The sequence below is a fragment of the Haliotis cracherodii genome, unplaced genomic scaffold, assembly GCF_022045235.1.
Source record: "Haliotis cracherodii isolate W230 unplaced genomic scaffold, xgHalCrac1.p SCAF_5, whole genome shotgun sequence".
Lineage (NCBI taxonomy): Eukaryota > Metazoa > Mollusca > Gastropoda > Lepetellida > Haliotidae > Haliotis > Haliotis cracherodii.
This window is the reverse complement of record NW_027266308.1, coordinates 2,935,873-2,957,188: the sequence shown is the minus strand read 5'-3', so window position 1 is coordinate 2,957,188 and position 21,316 is coordinate 2,935,873. Positions and strand designations below refer to the sequence as shown.

Sequence of the window (21,316 nt, the reverse complement as noted above, 5' to 3'; positions counted from 1 at the left end):
TTGCCATAAGCGTAATGAAAAAGGTAAAAGAAGGTATTAAACTGCTCTTGGTATATTTGAATCAAGAGTTTAACTGAAACTCTTTTACAAGACGGTGTAATATGGTTGATTGCGTTCGTTGCCACACACATACTTGATGTCTCTGTCACTGTGTGTTTGACGTTCACGACGTTCCCGTTGTCATATACAGCTCTGATGCTATCTAAAACGTCATAATGTCATGACGTCATAACCATCTCGGTTTCTCATAAAACGGCCAAGCGCAGTTCGTACCTCACTTCGGCAATCTCCGGATACCTACGCCCATACACCGGAACTACCGATAGCCCATAAACAAACCAGGGGTCAAGGTTCAACTCTGACAACCTGCTGTAGTCACAGAGATGACGTCCGTGAAACACAACATCCATATCACAAACCGCTACACCAACAACATCGGACACCTTCTCTTTCAGGACAAGCGGAGACTCATTTCCATACACACGAATCAGATTGTATGTCATGTGCTCCTCCTTATAGACCAATATCCGAATTCCGCTGTTACCCGTGATGCTTTGGGCAAGATGGATGACAGAGCCCTTCCTGATCCGGTATTCCGCCATTGTCCTGCTGTCGTCCATTGTTTGGTGGAGGAAGATGAGACGTTGATGCTGAACGGGAGTACCCTCTTCCTCCGCAATCTTCTCCTTCAAACTCAGCACAGTGTCGTCTGCCATGACGACCAGATCTGTCGTCTGCCCCAGATGAGAGGTCACGTGAATCAACATGGCAGTTTTTGTGGTGTAGAAGGAGCTGGATTGAACCCAGACAAATATCCCAGTGTAAAGAGAACAGACAACAGCTACGATCAAAGCTTGAGTTGATGAACAAAGGCAGGCTGAATTCGATTTTGCTTTCGATTTCTCCATCGTTTTGTTTCAGGGTAACATAAAACTTAAGATGGTGGCATTCCCAGCTAGCACAGTCGGGGTTAACCCAGCACCTCCAAGAACTTCCAGGAAACTCCCATTTAGAGAACACAGAAAGACGAATGCCAATTTGGTGCAAATTTCGTGGAGTTTCATTTCTTCAACACTTATATAATATTGCACCATGAACTTGGGCCAGTTTGATCACATAGACTATGACAACGTACATACATCTTCACATCCGTGTAGATACAGACGCCCATACCAACAAGATAACAGCGATAACAGTTGTTATCAATGACCTCGGGGACAGTTGCATGTCGGTGACAGGGGTTGCTGTACTCGTAACGGGGACCGCCTCCGTGGTCTAGTGGAAGAGCGTCCGCCCGCAGAGCGGAAGGTCCGGGGTTCGATCCCCGGCCGCGTCATGCCAAAAGACGTTAAAAGATGGTACTTGTTGTTACCCTGTCTGGCGCTCGGCATTAAGGGGCTAAAACAAGGACTGGTCGGCTCGGAGTCAGTATACTGTGTCTGAGTAGGGTATTCATGTTAAACTGCGGCATGGTATCTCAGTGAGCTAGCACTATAAATCGGCATCAGTCCGCACTAGTACAAGCAGCCACACAAACACACACACGTACATGCACGTCGCTATATAAGTGCAATAATCTTGGACGCGACGTTAAACCCCATTTCACCACGTCACTCGTAACGTGGCACAAGAAGCCACCTGGTGACCGGTCATTTTGTATTCTTGTGGGTGGATTTATTCTAAAACAACCTGTGTCCTCGGGGTTTAGCCAATAACTGTTCGGTGGTCATACTTGATATCCTGTAAAAATGTGCTGTTGTTTCCTAAATACATTTTCCTTCTTTCCGACACTAAACAGGGACCAAAGCAACCTATGCTTGTGGGGAGGTAGGGAAGCCAAGTGGTTAAAGGGTTCGTTCGTCAATTTCTGGTGACCCCCGCTGTGATATTGCTGGAATATTGGTAAAAGCGGCGTAAAACCATACTCACTCACCTATGCTTGTCGAAAAACGTCACTGAGTTGAACGGGTGGCCAGGTTAGCTGACTTGGTTGATGCATATCATCGTATCCCCCATTGCGTAGATCGATGCACGTGATGTCAATCACTGGATTATTTGGTGCAGATTTGATTATTTACAGACCGCAGTAATATTGCTGGAATATGGACTGCGACGTTAAACAACAAACAAAAACGACAACACATGGTCAGTCCCAGTCTCAACACAGAGGCAGAGTTATGTCCCTTTGTTTTAACCTTGTCCCATGTTCAAATCCAGATTCGCCAAGGCTATGGTCCTTGCTCTGCCAGCACTATACCCGGATATCACCCGTGTGGTGCTCACAAAACCTGAGTCATTTGAGTAAATTGTTTCCCTGTGACAAGTTAGTAAAATAAGCAAGGGCTGTAAGCTTGGAAAAATGGACGGACTTGAGGAACGTACAGGTCAAGACAATGAACATCACAGTCACGTCACAATCTTTACATAACAATTTCTGTACTGTCGTTACAAACAATAAAGAAGTCGTTATCAATGAAAGTTTTATGTCTTCTAAATGCCTATGAAAGACCTAAACTATAAGATATCTTTAGCACAATTTCGATGCAACTCGCGACGATTATTAATTGACCTTGGCAGCTATAGACATATAGATACAGACCGAGAGAACTGAGATTTTATCAACGATGTAAGTGAGAGGCAACAGGGATCAATACAATTTCTTCAAGGTTGATCCAATCCAATTTCCATGTGTAAACCGTAGCCCCGCAGTTTAATTTGCCACTTTGAAAAATCAATTGTATTTTGAGCTTGTGGCAGTATTGGAATATATCCTTCATTCAGATTGCCAGACTAACATTACAAGATTCATAATTATTTACAGTGTGGTTATTGTATGATGTTCTTCAAATCTCAGAGAGCCACAAACGGTTATATTTTCACGAGAACCATGCACAATGCTGGTAGTCTATCATACAGACTCTGATACAAATATATCCAATACAGCCCATGCAAGTCTATAATGTTTGGCAAGTCTAGATTAATGCAGTATCTGAAAATGAAGAGATTCTGGGCTCCTTTTTATCATATTTTTATTAAGATAATTGAGCAACTTCTTTGTGTGAGATATGTTCATTTCAGAGACTCGATGTCAGTCTATCAATGCTGGCATATTTAGCAGATACCAAGTCGGAGAGAGCAGAGTAAGTCTCACCGTAAACCGAATTTATTCAGTCTTTATGACAAGACAAAGCTACATCAGTGGGTTCAAAATTTTTTTTTTTTTATTTAAATACATAATTTCACCTGTGCGTGCCAGCAGCAGTTATCCTCGTATTATCTATAATTATCTATAATTTCTATAATTGTATTTACAGCCACGCTATGAAGAAGAACTGCACCGGATTCTATCGATTTATTGGTTGATTAAGTTCTATCGATATCAGCGTCTGGTTACAGCAACGCTCATCAACAGCAGATTAAAATACTTGCCAACTGCGTGATCGGGACATGGCCCCTGCAATACAAGACACCACGTGACTTAGTCTCCCGAGATGTGGGCTCATCCCATAATGCAGCGCTTCCTTAGAATGTAGAATGTCGCAGAGTACAAGATGAACGAGGTGTCGATAACTGTGACCATTAACGTCTTTCTTTGCTTTATTCAAACGCTAGGGAAAAATGAAGTGTCGCAATGGTTCATAAAAAACAAACTTTGTGGTTATCAGTTTGAAGTGAACATGAAATAGTGAAATTGATTCGTGATTTCAATATTATTCGAACTACAGACAAGGAACGTGATGCGGGACGTGTGTCGTTGTGATCAACGTTGTAAATCGTCACGGAGTAGAAAGGTGTCGAGGAACTGCTTTGATAACAACGCCAGGTTGAAGGTCTGGCATGTTTACTACCTGTAAATGACACTCGACTCCCTGTACAAATACAACCACGTTTAATGATGGTTATGACAATGTCGAGATATGATTTATAATGGTCATTAAATATGAAATAATACCAGCCGCGCGCGCCATGGGTCTTCCACAAGGAGAGAGGACCACAGACTGAGTGTGTTGGGGAAGATACCCTGCGAGAGTTTCTGAAGGCGTAGTTGGTTATACTTTCTTGTTCAGATGAAGATGGGGCCAAACAGTGTTCACTGATGTTCCTGTTCTCGGGTCAGAAAACACGGGATTAATCGATTCAATGATTTGAACGTGTGAGTGTTGTTTGGGCGTCTTCACCAAGAGTGTACGAAGTTTCCCTTTGGTGGAAAAAGTGAAGTTGGGTATCAACATAGACGTTAACAGTTTGCACATAGGACAGAATCAAGGCAATACTGAGCGGACGATTCCGCCGTTTGAGAAGACGCACCTTGGGGATAATATTGCCAGAAAGACGAAACTGGTATAGAAGGAAAGGGCACCAGGCGACAATGTGTGAAGTCCTTTTCTGTCGTCCCCCGCCGTGATATTGCTGGAATATTGCTAAAAGCGGCGTAAAACAATATTCACTCATCAGGCGACACATTATTAATAACTGATGCTTACCATAGGAAAGTAAAGAGAAGTGTTCAAACAGTACTGTAATGACAATTTGAAGATTTACATGAAACAACTGCACATTCCACGTGTTTGTAAATACCCACTGTACGTCATATTAATGAAGCATGTTCGACAGTTCATGTGCCGTGTCCTAGCCCATGGGAAATCACCCCTAATTCTTGGATATTGAGAGAGTGGGACAGTATCGGTTCTATGACAGTATGGATACGGTTATGCCAACCAGACGCTTTTCAGCTGAATATATAAAACAGCAACCTGAGTTTCAGTTCATCAAGTCTGGCGTGTTCGGGGAGTATTCCCGTGTGTCTGTAGATCTGTCAGTCTATGCACGACGGCCATATTCTTTGAATATAGATTCTGGTGACCAATCGCCTAACACCGGAACCGGAAGTGATAGTTCAAAGTTCAATGATCCTGCTTACCCTCGACCATCAACAACAAGCGCAATAAAAATAGTTCATAAAGTGAATAAGAAATATGCATCAATTTCAACGATCCCACGACCAAAAACAACTTTAGGATTTTGCTCTCAAACCAAAGACAATGAATCTTCAAAACCAGGAAAGGATAGAAAGGTGAGTGAAGTGACGTGGAAATCAAGTACTGTGGAAGCTGATTACAAAAACGTGAACCCCGTAAGGAAAAAATCATATTACGATCCAGCATTCGAAAAATCGAAAACCTTTCTCCATAAGAAAAATGACATGTTTAGCAAAACTAACCAATACCTGACACCAGCTCGACCTGGCCTGAGGAATCTTCAGCTGCACTACACCGGCATAAACACCACCTACAACGACAGAGTCATCTTCGCAGACTTGCTGCAGTCTGCACACAAGAAAAATGCAATAGTAGGGGACGAAGTATACAGCCTTGAACGACGCCTGTACACAAAAAGAGCGGATCCAGCGAAATCCACAACATTCTGGGACCGAGGGGACGTGGTAAGTCCCCCAGCTAGAAAAGGAACTGCCAGAACTGTTGCTCAAAGGAAGAAGGAACGACGGCAGAAGATTCAGGTGAAGAATGAAAAGATCAAGCTGGGGTATGTCCCAAGAGCGAAATCCTTGACAATTCCTAGCGTGGAGGACATGGAAGAGTTGAGGTTCAACTGTCGGTACCTCAGGATCGACCCCCGGCACCAGCAGCATCTCTACAACACCGGCCTCGTGTTCTACGGTCAGGACCATACTGGTCCGGAGGCTGGAGCTCTAACGTGTGACGGTGAGGAGAGTTAAGCGGGGGATCGTCATCTTCCTGAGGCAAGGGAGTTAACCGGGTATAAAAGGAATTCCGGAGTTACATTTTGGCATGACTAACGAGTCTATGCATAGTCCAGTAATAATCAGTTAAAGAACTTGACATCCGGTTCGTAAACAACATGGATTTCAACATGCAGATTTCAGTCGACTGCAGCATTTGCAAAGCATGTGTACCACTGACTGTGTGTCGACAGATATTTACCAAATCTTTTCGTGTTTAAGTCAAGGTGCTCAAGTGATTTGATGCAGTTCGTGCGGTAAGACCCGTTCCATTACAATATTGATCTTGATTATCTATCAGATCGTCTTGACTGGGCGCCGCCATTTTGCTTGAAGAAAATACAAGTGATATGAGAGAGGTGGAATCTGATTGGCCAATAGGAGGGAAATGGAAGGGACATAACTAGTAATAGCCACTGGTGGCGCTACGATCGAGCCTGGACATTGCAGCCCAGTTCGGCAAGGGTGGAGACTGAACTTTTGGGGATGGGGATGGTGTTTTCAGGATCAGGGAGACACTGGACCCAAGGCTGGACCCGAGGCTGGACCTCTACCCTGTAGCAACAAAGAGAGTCAATAGCAACTTTTGAGATCAGGATGGGAGTGGGAAACCCAATTAAAGCGTTGCTTCTGACACCGAAAACCTTGCTCGAATACCCAAATGGTTAAAGTGTGTATGTGTGTCATTCTTGGTGTTCTCGGCTGTGATACGCCTGAAATATTGCGTGAAATGCTTGAAACCAAAAACGCAATCAGTCATTGTGCAAGCAGACTGTAAAAGACTAAACAGGCACTTCAGCAACACTTGCTTCCAATGTTATCCTGGGCCTACTTGCACAAAGCGCTCTTAGCGATAATATGATCATAGCTCCCATACTTTATCATAGGCTTACAATAGTCTTCGCCCTAAGATCGCTTTGTGCATGTGGGCCCTGGTCCCCTGACGATCGGGTGTGTTATATCACCTTGTGCTACTACTGTTGCCATCTGGATGATCCCCGTCTCGTGTCTCAGTCGTACTTGTGTGATATCATACTCCGACATTGACTGGCTGATTTTCTAATGATATGTAATGAAATTAAATGTCCCCCCGGCAACGTGCATGTTTTTAAAACGTGTAACTGTGGAATATCTGTCGGTTTATATATCAATTCCCGTTATCGTTCTGTGTCACCTCCCGGCAACCTGTTTGTTCCAGAAACGCATAACAGTAAACTATCTGACCTCTTATATATCATTTCCCGTTATTGATGTGTATCAGTTTGAAAGGACATAATTTTATATGTGACATTTGACCCCGTTTCCGTTCAAATCGACAAATATACAGTCAGTAGCTGTGATGGAGCTATCTGCTGTTCCGCTTTACCCATCACATTCTAAAAATATTTTGTCACGACCGGGTCGTGTTTTATCACTAAATATACAGAAGTGTGTACGTTAAGAAGAGATGTTTCCAATTAGTGTATCAATTATTGGCAAAACTAACGATCAGTCAACTGTTAGAACAGAGTGTCTTTATTCTTATCACGATATGCTGCACGTGATTTCCAAACTTTACACACTAATCCTGCACGGGACAAATGGTGCATCTCGAGTCATGGATCTATGACGTCACATGTGATGCATTTATGAGCGTCGATTCAAACAACTTAACAGTATTTTCGTTTGTGCGTCGAACCATTCAAATATCTCTTGAATGTGAGAAATTCTGTATATATTAACCAACATGTATGGCATTCACGTTTCTTTTGTCGGTGAGTATACATGTTCAGTCTAAATATTTGGGTAGCTTATAAGTAAATGGTTTTGGAGCTAATGGTAATTAAATATTCCACCACATGCCTATGTACTCTGACGGAGCTTGTGAAAACTGGTGTAAATTCAGCATCGGACAAACAAATCAGCCTGGTTCCCAGGGAACCAGGCTGACTAACACATAAGAATGATAAAATTATAGTCCATGCCATCAAAGTAAGTACTAATTTTCAGTTAACTTTAATCTCAAATTAGATTACTGTTTTATTCGCGAGTTTTATTTCCCGAGGAGTGTACTGTCTATTTATATTTATTTGAATGTATTTTTGTCCTGATTGAGCGTGACGTAGGCAATGGGTATCGGAACATATATTTAATAACGAAACATAGACACTAAAAACAAAACTGAAAGACGAATTGTCTGTGAACAGTGGCATAGGTGTATAACTGGGGTGGTCGTGCAATTTACAGATGACCAATATGTCCCTGTAGAAACTCAAACCGGAAGTGGCCTTTCATTGTCTGTTAACAATGTCAATGTGTATCGCTCCAAGTACAGTGCTAGAAAGACATTGTACATAGATCAAAATGATAAAAAATATTTCAGATTGTATCGTTTGTGATGCAATTAAATTGTGAATACAGCCAAACCCTGGTATTAGGACGCAGTTATTTAGGAGCCTCCCTTTCTGAACGAGTCCTCTTGGGAACGTCTGTAGATAATGCAAATAATATTATTTCGTACTCTCCATAAACCAGGAACTATGTTTATCTGGACGATCAACTGGAAACGATGTTACACTGTATCAATAAACGAATAATTATTAATTATTGATATTCGATAATTAATAGTTTGTATTTATGAAAGGGAGGATCCGGCATTTTTAAAAGGGAGGGGTCCAAAATATCAAAATCCTTCTCAGCCAGGTTTACTGCAAACGCCATACTACAGTTGATTTTCAAGGGGGTGGGGGGTGGGGTGGGGGTTAGGGACGGAGGGGGGTTTCCCGACTCCCTCTGGATCCGACTATTTTTTTGTATTTTTTGTTTCATGAACCTGCAGCTGTTATTGTGTATATTTCGATATTTATTCAGTATGTTGCCCCGATTCAATGACATCTTTGGGTAACTTTAATTTTCTAATCTTCACATCAGTTCCACTGCATCATACGGGTTAGAGATTCACAGTACTGTATATGTGTTCTATTAGTTCATTATAAACATGGGGCACGGTTGGCCCAGACGTCTAAGGCGCCGCAATTTGCTGTGCAGAGTTGCGTCCCTTGGGCACGCCAGAAACCTATAATTGTGGGTTCGAATCCCGGTTCTCACCGACTACGTCTCTAAGTTTATCAGCACCATACCGTTCTCGTATGTCTGAGACCTGTATCACTTCGGGCTTTCCACCCACATTAAGCTGACACGCCGTGATATCACTGGAATACTGTTAAAAGCGGCGTTAAACACAACACACTCACTCACTCACTCACTCGCTATAAACAAGACTGAGGAGAAGTATATATACTTGTGGCCATAGTGAGTACAATCGCTGAATCAATGGCCGAGAATTACAAGTTAGTATTTGATTTCTGTGTACCCAAGTGACAAGTCCAGCATGAGTCGTGTATGTGAGTAAGATTTTGACAGAAAATAAATATGTCAATTAAAGCTACCGGGATTTGTTTTGTGTGAAAACATATCTCGGACCTGCACACAGCCTGGTTCCCTTGGAATGCTGCGCTGGCGCTACAGTGTAGCATGTGATGTCTACATCTCACAACTGTTGAGGTACAATCGAACAAGCTCTTCCTACAAAGATTTCAAAAGCGTCAAACTACTCTTGCTCAAACGTTGTTTGATTAGGGTTACAACATTCAGGGTCTCTTCAAAACTTTCAAAATGTTTGACGGTAGACACGTCGTGGACATTTCCAAATCTGACGCATCAGTGAGATTTTAGCAGATGTATTAAAATGGTCACTGCTTATTTACATGCATCACCATAATGGGGAACACCATGTTTGTATAAATTGGTACAGGTGGATTTAAGCTTTTTTCCACCATCCTGATACCATCTCACGAGGGTGCCTGCTTCCGGTCCTTTTGTCCCAATTCTTTAAAACACCGGAAACCTCTTGCGTGGTAAGGAGCATTTATCAACCCCGAGTAAAAGAGTTCTTTGTACTTTGGTCGGGTGGGCTGTAGTTTGTTACGTGTCGATTCCCAAATTGAAACAATGTTAACCCCGAAATATGTAGGTAAAAGAACTTAGTGTGAAACCAACAAAGAATCAACAAATGGTATTCAATTAACAATTTTATTATAAATTAACTTAAATTAAGTTTACAAATCAATACAAATACCTGCACAATGACAGTACACAATAGACTTGTAGTACAATATTCAATGGCAGTATATAATGTGAGAGCAGTGGAAATAACAATTACAAGAATAACAATCGCCTCGCCGCAACAGAGATAGGCCTAGGCTGGGAATCCGATGTGATAAGTGATCTTCACACGAAAGCTGGTCTGGATGTAATGTCAGATGAAATGTGAGATGAGACAGGTATACGCGGACGCTCGATTTACATAATCTAACCAGCTTCCATCACTTTCTACACAGTACCAGACCAGTCCAGCGTCACTTGAACATCACAGAATATTTCTATAACACTTGACGTCCTTCCATCCACGCTATTCCGGATGTTTACAGATAATTCAAGCATATAAATATAATAACTTCCTTCCTCACCACTCCTTACATTAAGTAGTACCACATTCCTGACAACTAATCACTGCCCAAAGAGAGTGCAATGAGCTTCTACTGAATCTCAGAAACAACGTAAGACAGTTACAATCAGTGTTTAACAATATATTACACTGCCATATAACATGTTTTTAATCTAAAAGTATTATTACTGATTATTATATACCGCTTAAACCTGAAAATACTTTAACCTTAAAATAAAGAAATATTATTTGAAAGAGCAAGTGTCATACCTAAACAATTTGGAAACAGTTTTTGCTCAGCAGCAATGATATGAGGCGGTCAGTGCTGATGCCTAGATATAGCTCTCATTTATCGGTAAGGTTCAACCGAACGCTTTGCGAAATAGCGAATAGATTTGCGTGACTGCCTTAACCGTTCTAATTTACCCTTAACACAATCGACTCTAGCTCATATCACAGTCAGAAAACGCCGCCTTTTAACCGTTTTGAAATCGAACCTCACGGTTGAATAAACAAGATTAAAATCCATTTCTTATCACGCCCTATTCAGGTCACTTGCAAGGCGTAAGACTGACAGTGCAAGCCCGCCAGCCACATGATCTCTTCCTAAACACTGGATCAGCCAGCCCTGTGCACACAACGTCCTAGTTCAGAGTTCTACATATCAGGATAGCGTGTCAAGTTGGAATTACAACTGAAGGGGTAAACGTTTTATGCACCAGGAATATGTCTTCATGTGCCAACATGAATATCACAACAAAGCTTTAACGCTAAATGTGAATTCCTGAATTTATTAACTTGTAAGTAATTTGAATTTTAATTCCATGTTTGTTGCCAATTGTGTTTTACTGCTTTTGCTGATTACATACGATTCAAGTCAAGAGTTGTTAAAAGGTTTTATTTGAGTTTTATATTTTGCGGAAATGCAGGGGGTAGTTTTACATATTCATAAGCTAAAGAAACTCCATAATAAAACCTAAGGTAATAAAAACTACATCTGCACGAGAAGGTCTACATGCAAACCTGGAAACTGTAATTGTGCTATATCACCGTGTTCAATATTAGATAATATAAGACAGCTACGCGATAAATTGCAAAGAACAATGAAGAACGAAGCGTGGTTTATTTAAGAAATAAACGACGACTGGGAGTTGTTTATCGTACAATCACACACTGCAGGGAGAATAAACCATGATGGGCGCAGCCAAGAGGGTCGTTTATTTCTTAAATGAGATATCAATATTATGTACAGCCTAATTAAGGATGATGATGAAATGTACAAGCTTTATAAACATCTACCCGTATTTCAATAATGATGACTCCCTGAACAGAATCCTACCTCGGGAATGTCGGACAAGTCCATTTTATCCACAGGTGGGTATTACCGCATATCCTCGCCACCCTCACGTCGATTACCTGTGCCTTTTCTCCTGATAACTTTTCTCCGCTTTTGGATGCGATCGTTCGTCCATCGCGTTTATCTGCGTTGCTCAGCAATATATCTGTGAAACAACTCACCAGACACTCCCCTCTCAAAAAGAACGTCTTCCAATATATGACGTCATCCAGTTGCGAGCGCATGTTCAAATCTCCAGAAATGACGTCATGATAGAACAATGTTTTATTTACCCCCCTGTTTATAACATGGACTTGTCCGACATTGCCACGGACGGAAACTACTCAGGGAGTGATCATTATTTAAATACGGGTAAATATTTTTAAATTTTGTACTAGCATCCTTAAAGAGGTTGTACGTAAGGTTGGTATCTCATAAAAGCAAAAAACGACTCGTGGTCGTTGTTTATCGTGCAATAAAACACTGCAGGGAGAATAAACGTTTATTTCTTAATTCAATAAACAAGCTTCAGTTAATACTTCAATATCCATTCACCAATCACATGTCCGTGTTTACCCTCTGTATTCAACATTTGTCAAGAATCCCACATTGTAGAAGCGATTGGTGATATGGCACTACTCATGTTATCCCATGGCTTAACTCCTATCAGTTGGAAGGGCCGACTTCACCATCGAACAAAAGTTGAATTTGATATGAGTGAACGTGCATTCAAGGTTCCCTGTACATTGGCAAGCGTCTTAGCAATGTATATATTTGGTAATATTACCCAGCCAACTTACCATATATACGTAATAATCAATTATAGCCATGGACAAGCGGTACAAACTTTTTTTATGTTTAACACACATTGAGACTGGAAGATGTTTTAATGCAAAAAATAATTCAAGGGAAAAAAAAGGAAATTTTAAATCAAAGTTATAGATTCTCGAATTTGTCTATATTTGTTTCCTTATTCCGGTTGTATTTCTAGTTAATATTTCACATTACATTTGACTAATACAGATCCAATAATTGTCCAGCAGTCTAAATTAAATATTAATCCACAAATCTTAGTTACGTTTTTACATAATGAATTGAACACATCAATATATCGACCTGCCATGGCGATGTGTGCTTATTTTCACCATGATCGATTGCTCTGGGGTGAACCCGTTTAAGACTGTAAGTATGCGAGTGAGTAAGTTGTGTTCAACGCCGCTTTGAACAGTATTCCAGTTATATCACGGCGTGTCAGCTTAATGTGGGAGGAAAGCCCAAAGTGAAGCAGGTCTCAGACGGTTACCACTTCAGCGAAACCTACGAGGATGGGCATGGTGCTGCCAAACCTAGAAACATAATCGGGTCGAACCGGGATTCGAACCCACAATTATAGGTTTCTGGCGTGTCCATGGGACGCAACTCTGCACAGCAAATTGCGGTGCCTTAGACGACTGGGCCACCCGTTGCCCTGTAGGTATGTGAGCCTGCACATATCTGGAGACTCGGACATCGCCATTGCTCAGGGTTCAATTCATTTTAATACCACACACAGCACAACATGGAACCGCGCGAGTGAATGTGTAGGTAAATGTCTCTTCGGAACAGTACTTCACAATAACACAGGTCTTGGAGTTTGTGGGTATGGTTTTACGTCGCTCTTAGCAACATACCAGCAATATCACGGCGGGGAACACCAGAAACGGGCTTCACACATTGTACCCTTGAATCGAACCTCGGTCTTTGGCGTGACGAGCGAACGCTTTAACCAGCAGGCTACCCGACCGCCCCGCACGCTTTAGAAGCTTAGCATTTTGTTAAACCTAAGATCGCAAGCACTGGTGTGGTGATGTCCTAACAATGTTCATATTGAAAGCGAGTTTATTGTTGTCTTTGCCTTTGATTAACATGTTAATGTGATACAGTACTCGAGGACGTAAAGGAATTTAAACAGGTGCGTGAGTGGCCCGTGAAGATCCGGGGAAGAATAGGTCTTCAACAACCCATTCTTGCCGTAAAAGGCGACTATGCTTGTCGTAAGAGAGGCGACAAACGTGATCGGGTGGTCAGGCTCGCTGACTTGGTTGATGCATGTCATCGTATCTCAGTTGTGTAGATCGATACTCATGATGTCAATCACTGGATTGTCTGGTCCAGACCGCCATCATATAGCTTGAATATCGCTGATGCGGCGTTAAACAACACACAAATAAACAAACAAACAAACAAACAAACATGATATGAAACATGAAAACAAGTTTCCCGACTCAGCACTTGCTTCGAAGGATGGTTTACTGATATACAAGCAACAACTTGCAGTCATCTTTTCTCCAATTATCAAGCTTTATAAACCCTCACACAAATGTCACTGGCCCAACTCGTAGGGTTTCACTTGCTATTGACAACTGGGTGTACATGTCTTTGATAGGCTACGCCAGTGTATTAAACTCTCCAAATCTCCGTTACTCATTCCACCTGCTTGTGACATCGATCGTTTCCCAAGGCTTGCCGTGAATAGAGCCAACTCGGGCACAAGGCGAGATCTCAGTCTATAATAAATACCCACACAGCCACGGGTAGGACGGCATTGTGTGGGCTCAGCGAATCACCAGCCTTGTATTGAACGACGCCATGCAATATATGCTCTTACCCCATGGTTTGGACAGCAATAACGCTTTGCGAGTTGTCGTCTGCTTGTATGGCCACGTGAAACCAAAGAACTGTTCTTTTTGGTGTTGAGTGACAAATGTTTTAAACAGGTGATCTCCTTGGATGTTTCAATTTACGAGTGTGTCACTGACTTGAAACGTCACAGGACTGATTTGATCGGGACGCGATCGTTTGGTCGACTTATGTTGTTTTATTAAGAAAGTAAGTTCAATGACTCACTGAACATCCCGGGCCAAGATATCGTTTGTGTGACGTTTCGTGACATGACTTGGTGACGGAAGTGTTTCCGACGACGCTATAACTTTAACATCACGTGCAAACTCACGTCTAGCAGTTAAGCTTGCTCAGCGAGGCTGCTAACCACATATATGTAATAACAATATACCGGAAAGGGTAAATCAGTGCTGGGATAGTCTGTGACTGGACAAGGTGCCGGCAGGTGGTCGCAGTGATGGCGTCTGGCAGGACAGAGAGACTGAAGCGGGTAAACTGATGAAGTGGGTTTGTGATACCCGGGACAGGATGAACAACAATATCGTCAATCGGTTATGACTGGTTCGTGTCCCCTGTGAGTATTGTGTGGTAGATGTTGTTTATATTTAGGATACATAGGATGTATAGGATATTTAGGTTATTTTGGATATATAGCATATATATATCATGTATTGGATATGGTTATTTAGGATATATATCATGTATAGGATATGGTTATTCAGGATATAAAGGCTATATATAATTTATAGGATATTTAAGTTATTAGGATATATAGCATGTATACGATATTTAAGTTATTTAGAATATATATCATGTATAGGATATTTAAGATATTTAGGATATATAGCATGTATGGGTTATGGTTACTTAAGATATATAGCATTATAGGATAGGGTTATTTAGGATATATAGGATATATAGCATGTATAAGATGTTTAGGAAATGTAGGTTATTTAGGATATATAGCATATGCTAGTAAAGCATGTATAGAATAATTAGGATATAGCATTAGGGTATATTTCGGATATGCAGGTTATTTTGGATATATAGGATATAAAGTATAAGGGATATTTAGGATATATACATGTAGGATATATTGGGATCGAGAATAAGTCTGTCTGGGGCTGATTTACCCATTTCAGAAATATAACAAATAATCCAAATAATAATAAACATTGTGTCTTGTAATTTTATAATATATGCATGTAAGACATTGTACCTAATTTAAGAAACGCTACACCTGAGCAAATTTTGAGTTAAAAACGCAATGTTGTACTTTACATGATATAAATACATTATATACATATACAGACATTAAATACACCAGTTTTACAAATATTTCTCAAGTACCTGCTAACAGCATAAATACACATTACATACAGCTATACTTATACCTACTTGCACACGCAAGGCACACACTGTGATTTTTTTTTCTTACACAGACCCTTTAACAAACCTTTACACAGGGGCTTCAACACACATTAACACAGCCCCTGACATTACACAGCGTCCCACATTGGCACGTTCGTGTGTATTGTGTGGTATGTTCATAACTTTGTCCACCGAAACCTCGTTAATCCAAGCCGTAACGTTCCTCGTCCGGATTAACAAAAGTCCTGATTAACGTATCGTCTGTGTACTTTGTAATGGTTCTTTCTCAGTCGTATGTAAGCTTCCCGAGCAGTGACAGTTTAAAGTGAGTGAGTTGGGTTTAACGCCGCTTTGAACGGTATTCCAGTTATATCACGGTGTGTCAGCTTGATGTGGGAGGAAAGCCCGAAGTGATGCAGGTCTCAGACGTTTACCACTTGGGTGAAACCCACGAGCACGGGTATGGTGCTGACAAACCTAGAAACATAATTGGGGCGAACCGGGATTCGAACCCACGATCATAGATTTCTGGTGTGCCGAAGGGACGCAACTCTGCACAGCGAATTCCGGCGCCTTAGGCGACTTGGCGCCCCGTGCCCCCGATAGTTTAAGGAGGAGGTGTTTCCCGACTAGTGGGTTTCACTGCATCATCTTCACACTGACAATGCTTGTTGTTTAGCGCCACACTCTGCAATATTCCAGCTATATGACAGCGGTTTGTAAATAATCGATCTAGTGATTGTTATCATGAGCAACGATCCACGCAATTGGGGTACGATGACATGCATCAATTGTCAATATTGCATGGACCTGAATTATAATGAATTTGACCGATCTGTCTCATTTAGTAGATCGTCCTATTGTTTACATCCACCGAACAATCTCAATACACTCGCTTATCGTCTTGTGTATCCCATGTGTGCAGTCACACTTAAATCATTCAGCACACAATGGCTGAGATCAAAGCCGACAGGAACAAGAGCTGTCAGTATGAAGTGCCGTGCTAACACAGTTCTCTGTTTCTGATTAGGGCTGATATGGTTTGAACGTCGCTTTACCGTTACAGAATAATGATCGATGGGAGAGTAACATAATTCGGTGGAGATTTGTGCAAACAATGCTGCTAAGGATGGAAAGGCGGCGTGAGTGTGTTTTGGTTTAGTATGCAACAAGGGTGCCTATTGTCAATAGTTGTAGAAAGTTATTATCGCTAGGCCTTCTAGAAAGTTTCCCTTGGACAGATGAAATTTCCATTTGTGTCCTACCAGGTGATGAACATCGTCAATACTTCAACGGCTGTGAATACATCACGTTTCCCCATCATGGCAGCAGCCGTCACGGGGTGTGACGTTAACCCATCATGGCGGCAGCCGTCACGGGTTGTCACGTTAACCCATCATGACGGCTGCCGTCACGGGTTGTCACGTTAACCCATCATGGCAGCAGCCGTCACGGGTTGTCACGTTAACCTATCATGGCAGCAGCCGTCACGGGTTGTCACGTTAACCCATCATGGCGGCAGCCGTCACGGGGTGTGACGTTAACCCATCATGGCGGCAGCCGTCACGGTTTGTCACGTTAACCCATCATGACGGCTGCCGTCACGGGTTGTCACGTTAACCCATCATGGCGGCTGCCGTCACGGGTTGTCACGTTAACCCATCATGGCGGCTGCCGTCACGGGTTGTTACGTTAACCCATCATGGCGGCAGACGTCACGGGTTGTCACGTTAACCCATCATGGCGGCTGCCGTCACGGGTTGTTACGTTAACCTATCATGGCGGCTGCCGTCACGGGTTGTTACGTTAAGCCATCATGGCGGCTGCCGTCACGGGTTGTTACGTTAACCCATCATGGCGGCAGACGTCACGGGTTGTCACGTTAACCCATCATGGCGGCAGACGTCACGGGTTGTCACGTTAACCCATCGTGGCGGCAGACGTCACGGGTTGTCACGTTAACCCATCATGGCAGCAGCCGTCATGGGTTGTCACGTTAACCCATCATGGCGGCAGACGTCATGGGTTGTCACGTTAACCCATCATGGCAGCAGCCGTCATGGGTTGTCACATTTACCCATCATGGCGGCTGTCACGGGTTGTCACGTTCACCCATCATAGCAGCAGCCGTCACGGGTTTTGTATACACTACGATGACATGCGGTCAACCAAGTCACTAAAACTGCCAACCCCAACCCCCACCCCTACCCCCACCCCCTCCGGATTCTCACCCGTCTTGTCATTTAGAGATCGAGAAGCGAGGATGTCTAAACCGTGTCGGCAAGCTGGTCATCGTGACCTGGTAAAATATGCGACGCAAGTGTACGGTCAGTACTAAGCTTCCCACGCAACGCTTGTCTGAGATATCATGACGCGGTATAAAACCCAGACACAGTATACTGACTCCGAGCCGACCAGTCATTGTTTTAGTCATCTTATTGCAGGCAGGGTAACAACAAGTACCATCTATTCCGCCGCCTATTGTTTATGACGCGGCCGGGGATCGAACGACCAATCTTCTGCTCTCCGGGCAGACGCTTCATCCTTTTGAGTCAATGATGTCCACAGAAGAGGGCCAATGGCAACTAGCATTAAATCTCTACATGGATGACGTATAATCTTATTTCTATCAGTCATTTTACTGCGTCTCTCAGTTTATCATCTCACGCCACAAAGCAATTACCTACTACAAAAAATACCACTGATCAGAAAAATAAATATCGATGGCTGAAGTTTTCTGTCTGTGATAAAAACTGCAGCCCCGTGACATGTTCCATTGCCGTGGCTACCCGCTATTGTGTTGCGTGATTGATGGGTGGAGGCAGAACCGTTACTGGATGCGGCAACAGCGATATCTGAGCAGCTCTTGCCATGATTGACTTAGGCTTGCTATCATTGTTATATTGATTTTGTGATTAACATGATTGTTTATAATGGCACGGGAAACAGAAGGCCAGTGTTGTAAGGGGTGCTATTGAACTTGGGCATGGATACCGCTGATTAATGTGTGTATTATCTTGTTTCCAGAAGTCTGGTGGTGCTGTCGACTGGATTAAGAAAAGCTGGTCGGTAAATAAAGATGTGTTTGCTGTTCGGAAAGGTCCGTACGACTCAAAGCAGAGGAATATTAAAACCTTGTTAGAGGATGTCATTAATAATGTAATACAGTGACACTGAAAGACCTTAACTCAAACTCAGATATGAGATATTTTTTATGAATCTAGTGTGCGTGGGTGGCAACGTTTTTGTGAAGAACATTCTAAATGCCTTGTAAAATATCCGTCCCGATATCGACGAAGATGACGTATCCTGGTCACAAGACGTCATTGCGACGGTCTCAGAGTCTGTCGATGAGGCCAAAACTAAGTTCCTGTGAGGGAGGGAGGAGTGACACATTGGCTGACGTCTCACGTGCGAGGAGGCTCAGCATCAGCGAGGAGACCACGCAGTTTTACGTTCTTCAGCCAAGGCCCGTTCTTCACAAAGGCCTGGATAGACTTCATTACCCCCAACCATTGATGCCGAGACGGGAGACTACGTCACATGGTCATGCCGACATGGACGACGGCATCAAGTTCACCAAACACAAGCCGGATATTAATTCTCTTCAACTCAGTCCAAAATCAATTCTCAAAAACTTCACGGCAGCGTCGTATAGAAATCCCGTTCTTGTTACAAGAAGTGATGACGAGGAGGAAGTAGCGAAGCCATCTTGCTTACGGTCACGTGACACTAAAGGGAGACAATCCCATGGTAACTTCCGGTATAGACTGAACTTTAACCCTCCTCACTCTGCCAGTGATAAAAGAGTTACCTTCGACGAACAAGTGTCGTACATAAACGACAACAATTTGTATCGGCGGCGACATTCTACACCATCGTTGCCGCTGTTGTGAGCGTCAAAGTCATTAGTTAGTCAGTTATCCGTCCTTCCCAACACCCTCCATTCATGTGCTGTAGCAATGTCCCGTCATACTCTACTATGGGTGTTTGGATAGCACCCGTTAACGTTTGGACTCGCTCCTTCACGTGAGGTCAATGCTGGAATCTGTTTCTCGTCGAAATTTGGCTGGAATATTGCTAAATACGGCGTAAAACACTTCTCACTCACTCTACAGTTGCGATGCGGGATAAAGGGTTAAGCATTCGACAAGCGGCGAGGAGACCATACCATGAAAACAGGGCCATGGTTGTCGTTAGTGGGTATTTAGCTTAAGTGGGAATGTATTTAGAGGGTCACTGTGTTGCTACCTCGATTATCCAGTGTGTTGTACCTTCACTGGATAATCGAGGTTCGCCGTTCACCTACGCCAAGTCAGACTTAAGGTAAAAGGACATTCGCTGTTTGACGCTCGCTCACTCATTCTGCTCGTTTTAACAGATGCATCGATCTCTAATGCTCGTTATATTCACATATACGCAAAAGTGTAACTGAAATTTAGTGTGTTGTTATTTGGATGAAATGTCAGCGTATGCTTGGAATATTATTTTTGTTCGCTTTAGTCATCTTCCCGAGGCAAGAGCGTTCACTAGCCTTGTTTTTATAAAAATCTTGTTTCCAGTAGGATTTGATATATAGGCTAGTGGACACGCTTGCCTCGGGAAGATGGCTTAAGTAGGCAGTCACTGTTATGCAGCTACATTTAATTATTGAATGTATCGACCCGCGAATGTTGAGTATCTCACAGGGGGCTCGAAGGGCCTTTTGGTCTCAGGCGCTGCAATTCTTGTGTTCAGAGTTTCGCCCCTTCGTTATACAGGATCCGCTGACCTTCGTCATAGTACCATGTTGCAATATACATCTACACATATGTTACCGTTGTATTTCATTATTCCTTTCGTTTCATGTTTAATGACACATTTAAGGCCCACGTTCAACGTGTTCTATGTGAGAATTCGTTATTGATTCAGTAACTAACAATGATTCAATAGGAAGTTGATGAAATGTCATGTTCTGATTCACAGCCAATGGAGATAGGGTTGTAATATGTCTTCAGCGCCCCGTTACACAAAGCCTAGGTCTATGTAGGTCTACAACTGCCGTTGGTCTATGATAAAATATGGGACTTACGATCAACCTATTAGAGCTAAGATCGTTTTGTGCAACGGGCCCTGCACTCTACTGCTTGTCTTATGAGGCGACTAAATTTAATCAGGTTCTTAGACCGGGTAACTTGGAGTGTCATCGTACCCCGACAACAGGGGATGCTGCTCATGCTATTCACACCTGGTTTGTCGGGCCCCAGATTGTTTACAGGGTGGTCAAGTGGTCAAACACGCCAGGCCAGCAAGCAAGCACCAGGTGCTGAGATCGTATCCTGCTAGTGACAGGGTTGTTATTCAGCCTTGGGACCAACTATGTTAACAGGGCCCTGTTCCACAAAGTGATCTTAGCACTAAGTCGATCGTAACTCCCATTCTTTAACACTGACTTACTACAGTCGTAGCGCTAAGATCGCTTTGTGGAACGGGTCCCAGGTCTCTACAATGTTGCCACTACCCCCAGTGTACAGTACTAGGACCCCTTCATTTCAATCGACTTAAGTTATATTAGGTAAAACCTCGTTAACTCAAAGCCTTTGTACTATCGAGGTATCCGTCCTTCGAGACAAGCAGAATACTGATATTAGATCATTCAAGCAATCGCTGCGCTTAGACGATCGTCACTCCCATGCTGTCACACAGACTTACGACAGCCGTT

The 21,316-nt window shown here is 42.8% G+C and overlaps 2 protein-coding genes across 2 annotated transcripts; one reads left to right on the top strand and one right to left on the bottom strand.

Moving 5' to 3' along the window:
* Positions 1 to 245: 245 nt before the first annotated feature.
* On the bottom strand, positions 246 to 767 carry LOC139442264 (uncharacterized). Its single transcript, XM_071223051.1, has one exon. The coding sequence runs from the start codon at positions 765 to 767 to the stop codon at positions 246 to 248; it is 522 nt and encodes a 173-aa protein (XP_071079152.1).
* Positions 768 to 4,699: 3,932 nt separating this feature from the next.
* LOC139442029 (uncharacterized) lies at positions 4,700 to 5,737 on the top strand. The gene has a single exon (XM_071222785.1). The coding sequence runs from the start codon at positions 4,700 to 4,702 to the stop codon at positions 5,735 to 5,737; it is 1,038 nt and encodes a 345-aa protein (XP_071078886.1).
* Positions 5,738 to 21,316: the final 15,579 nt, after the last annotated feature.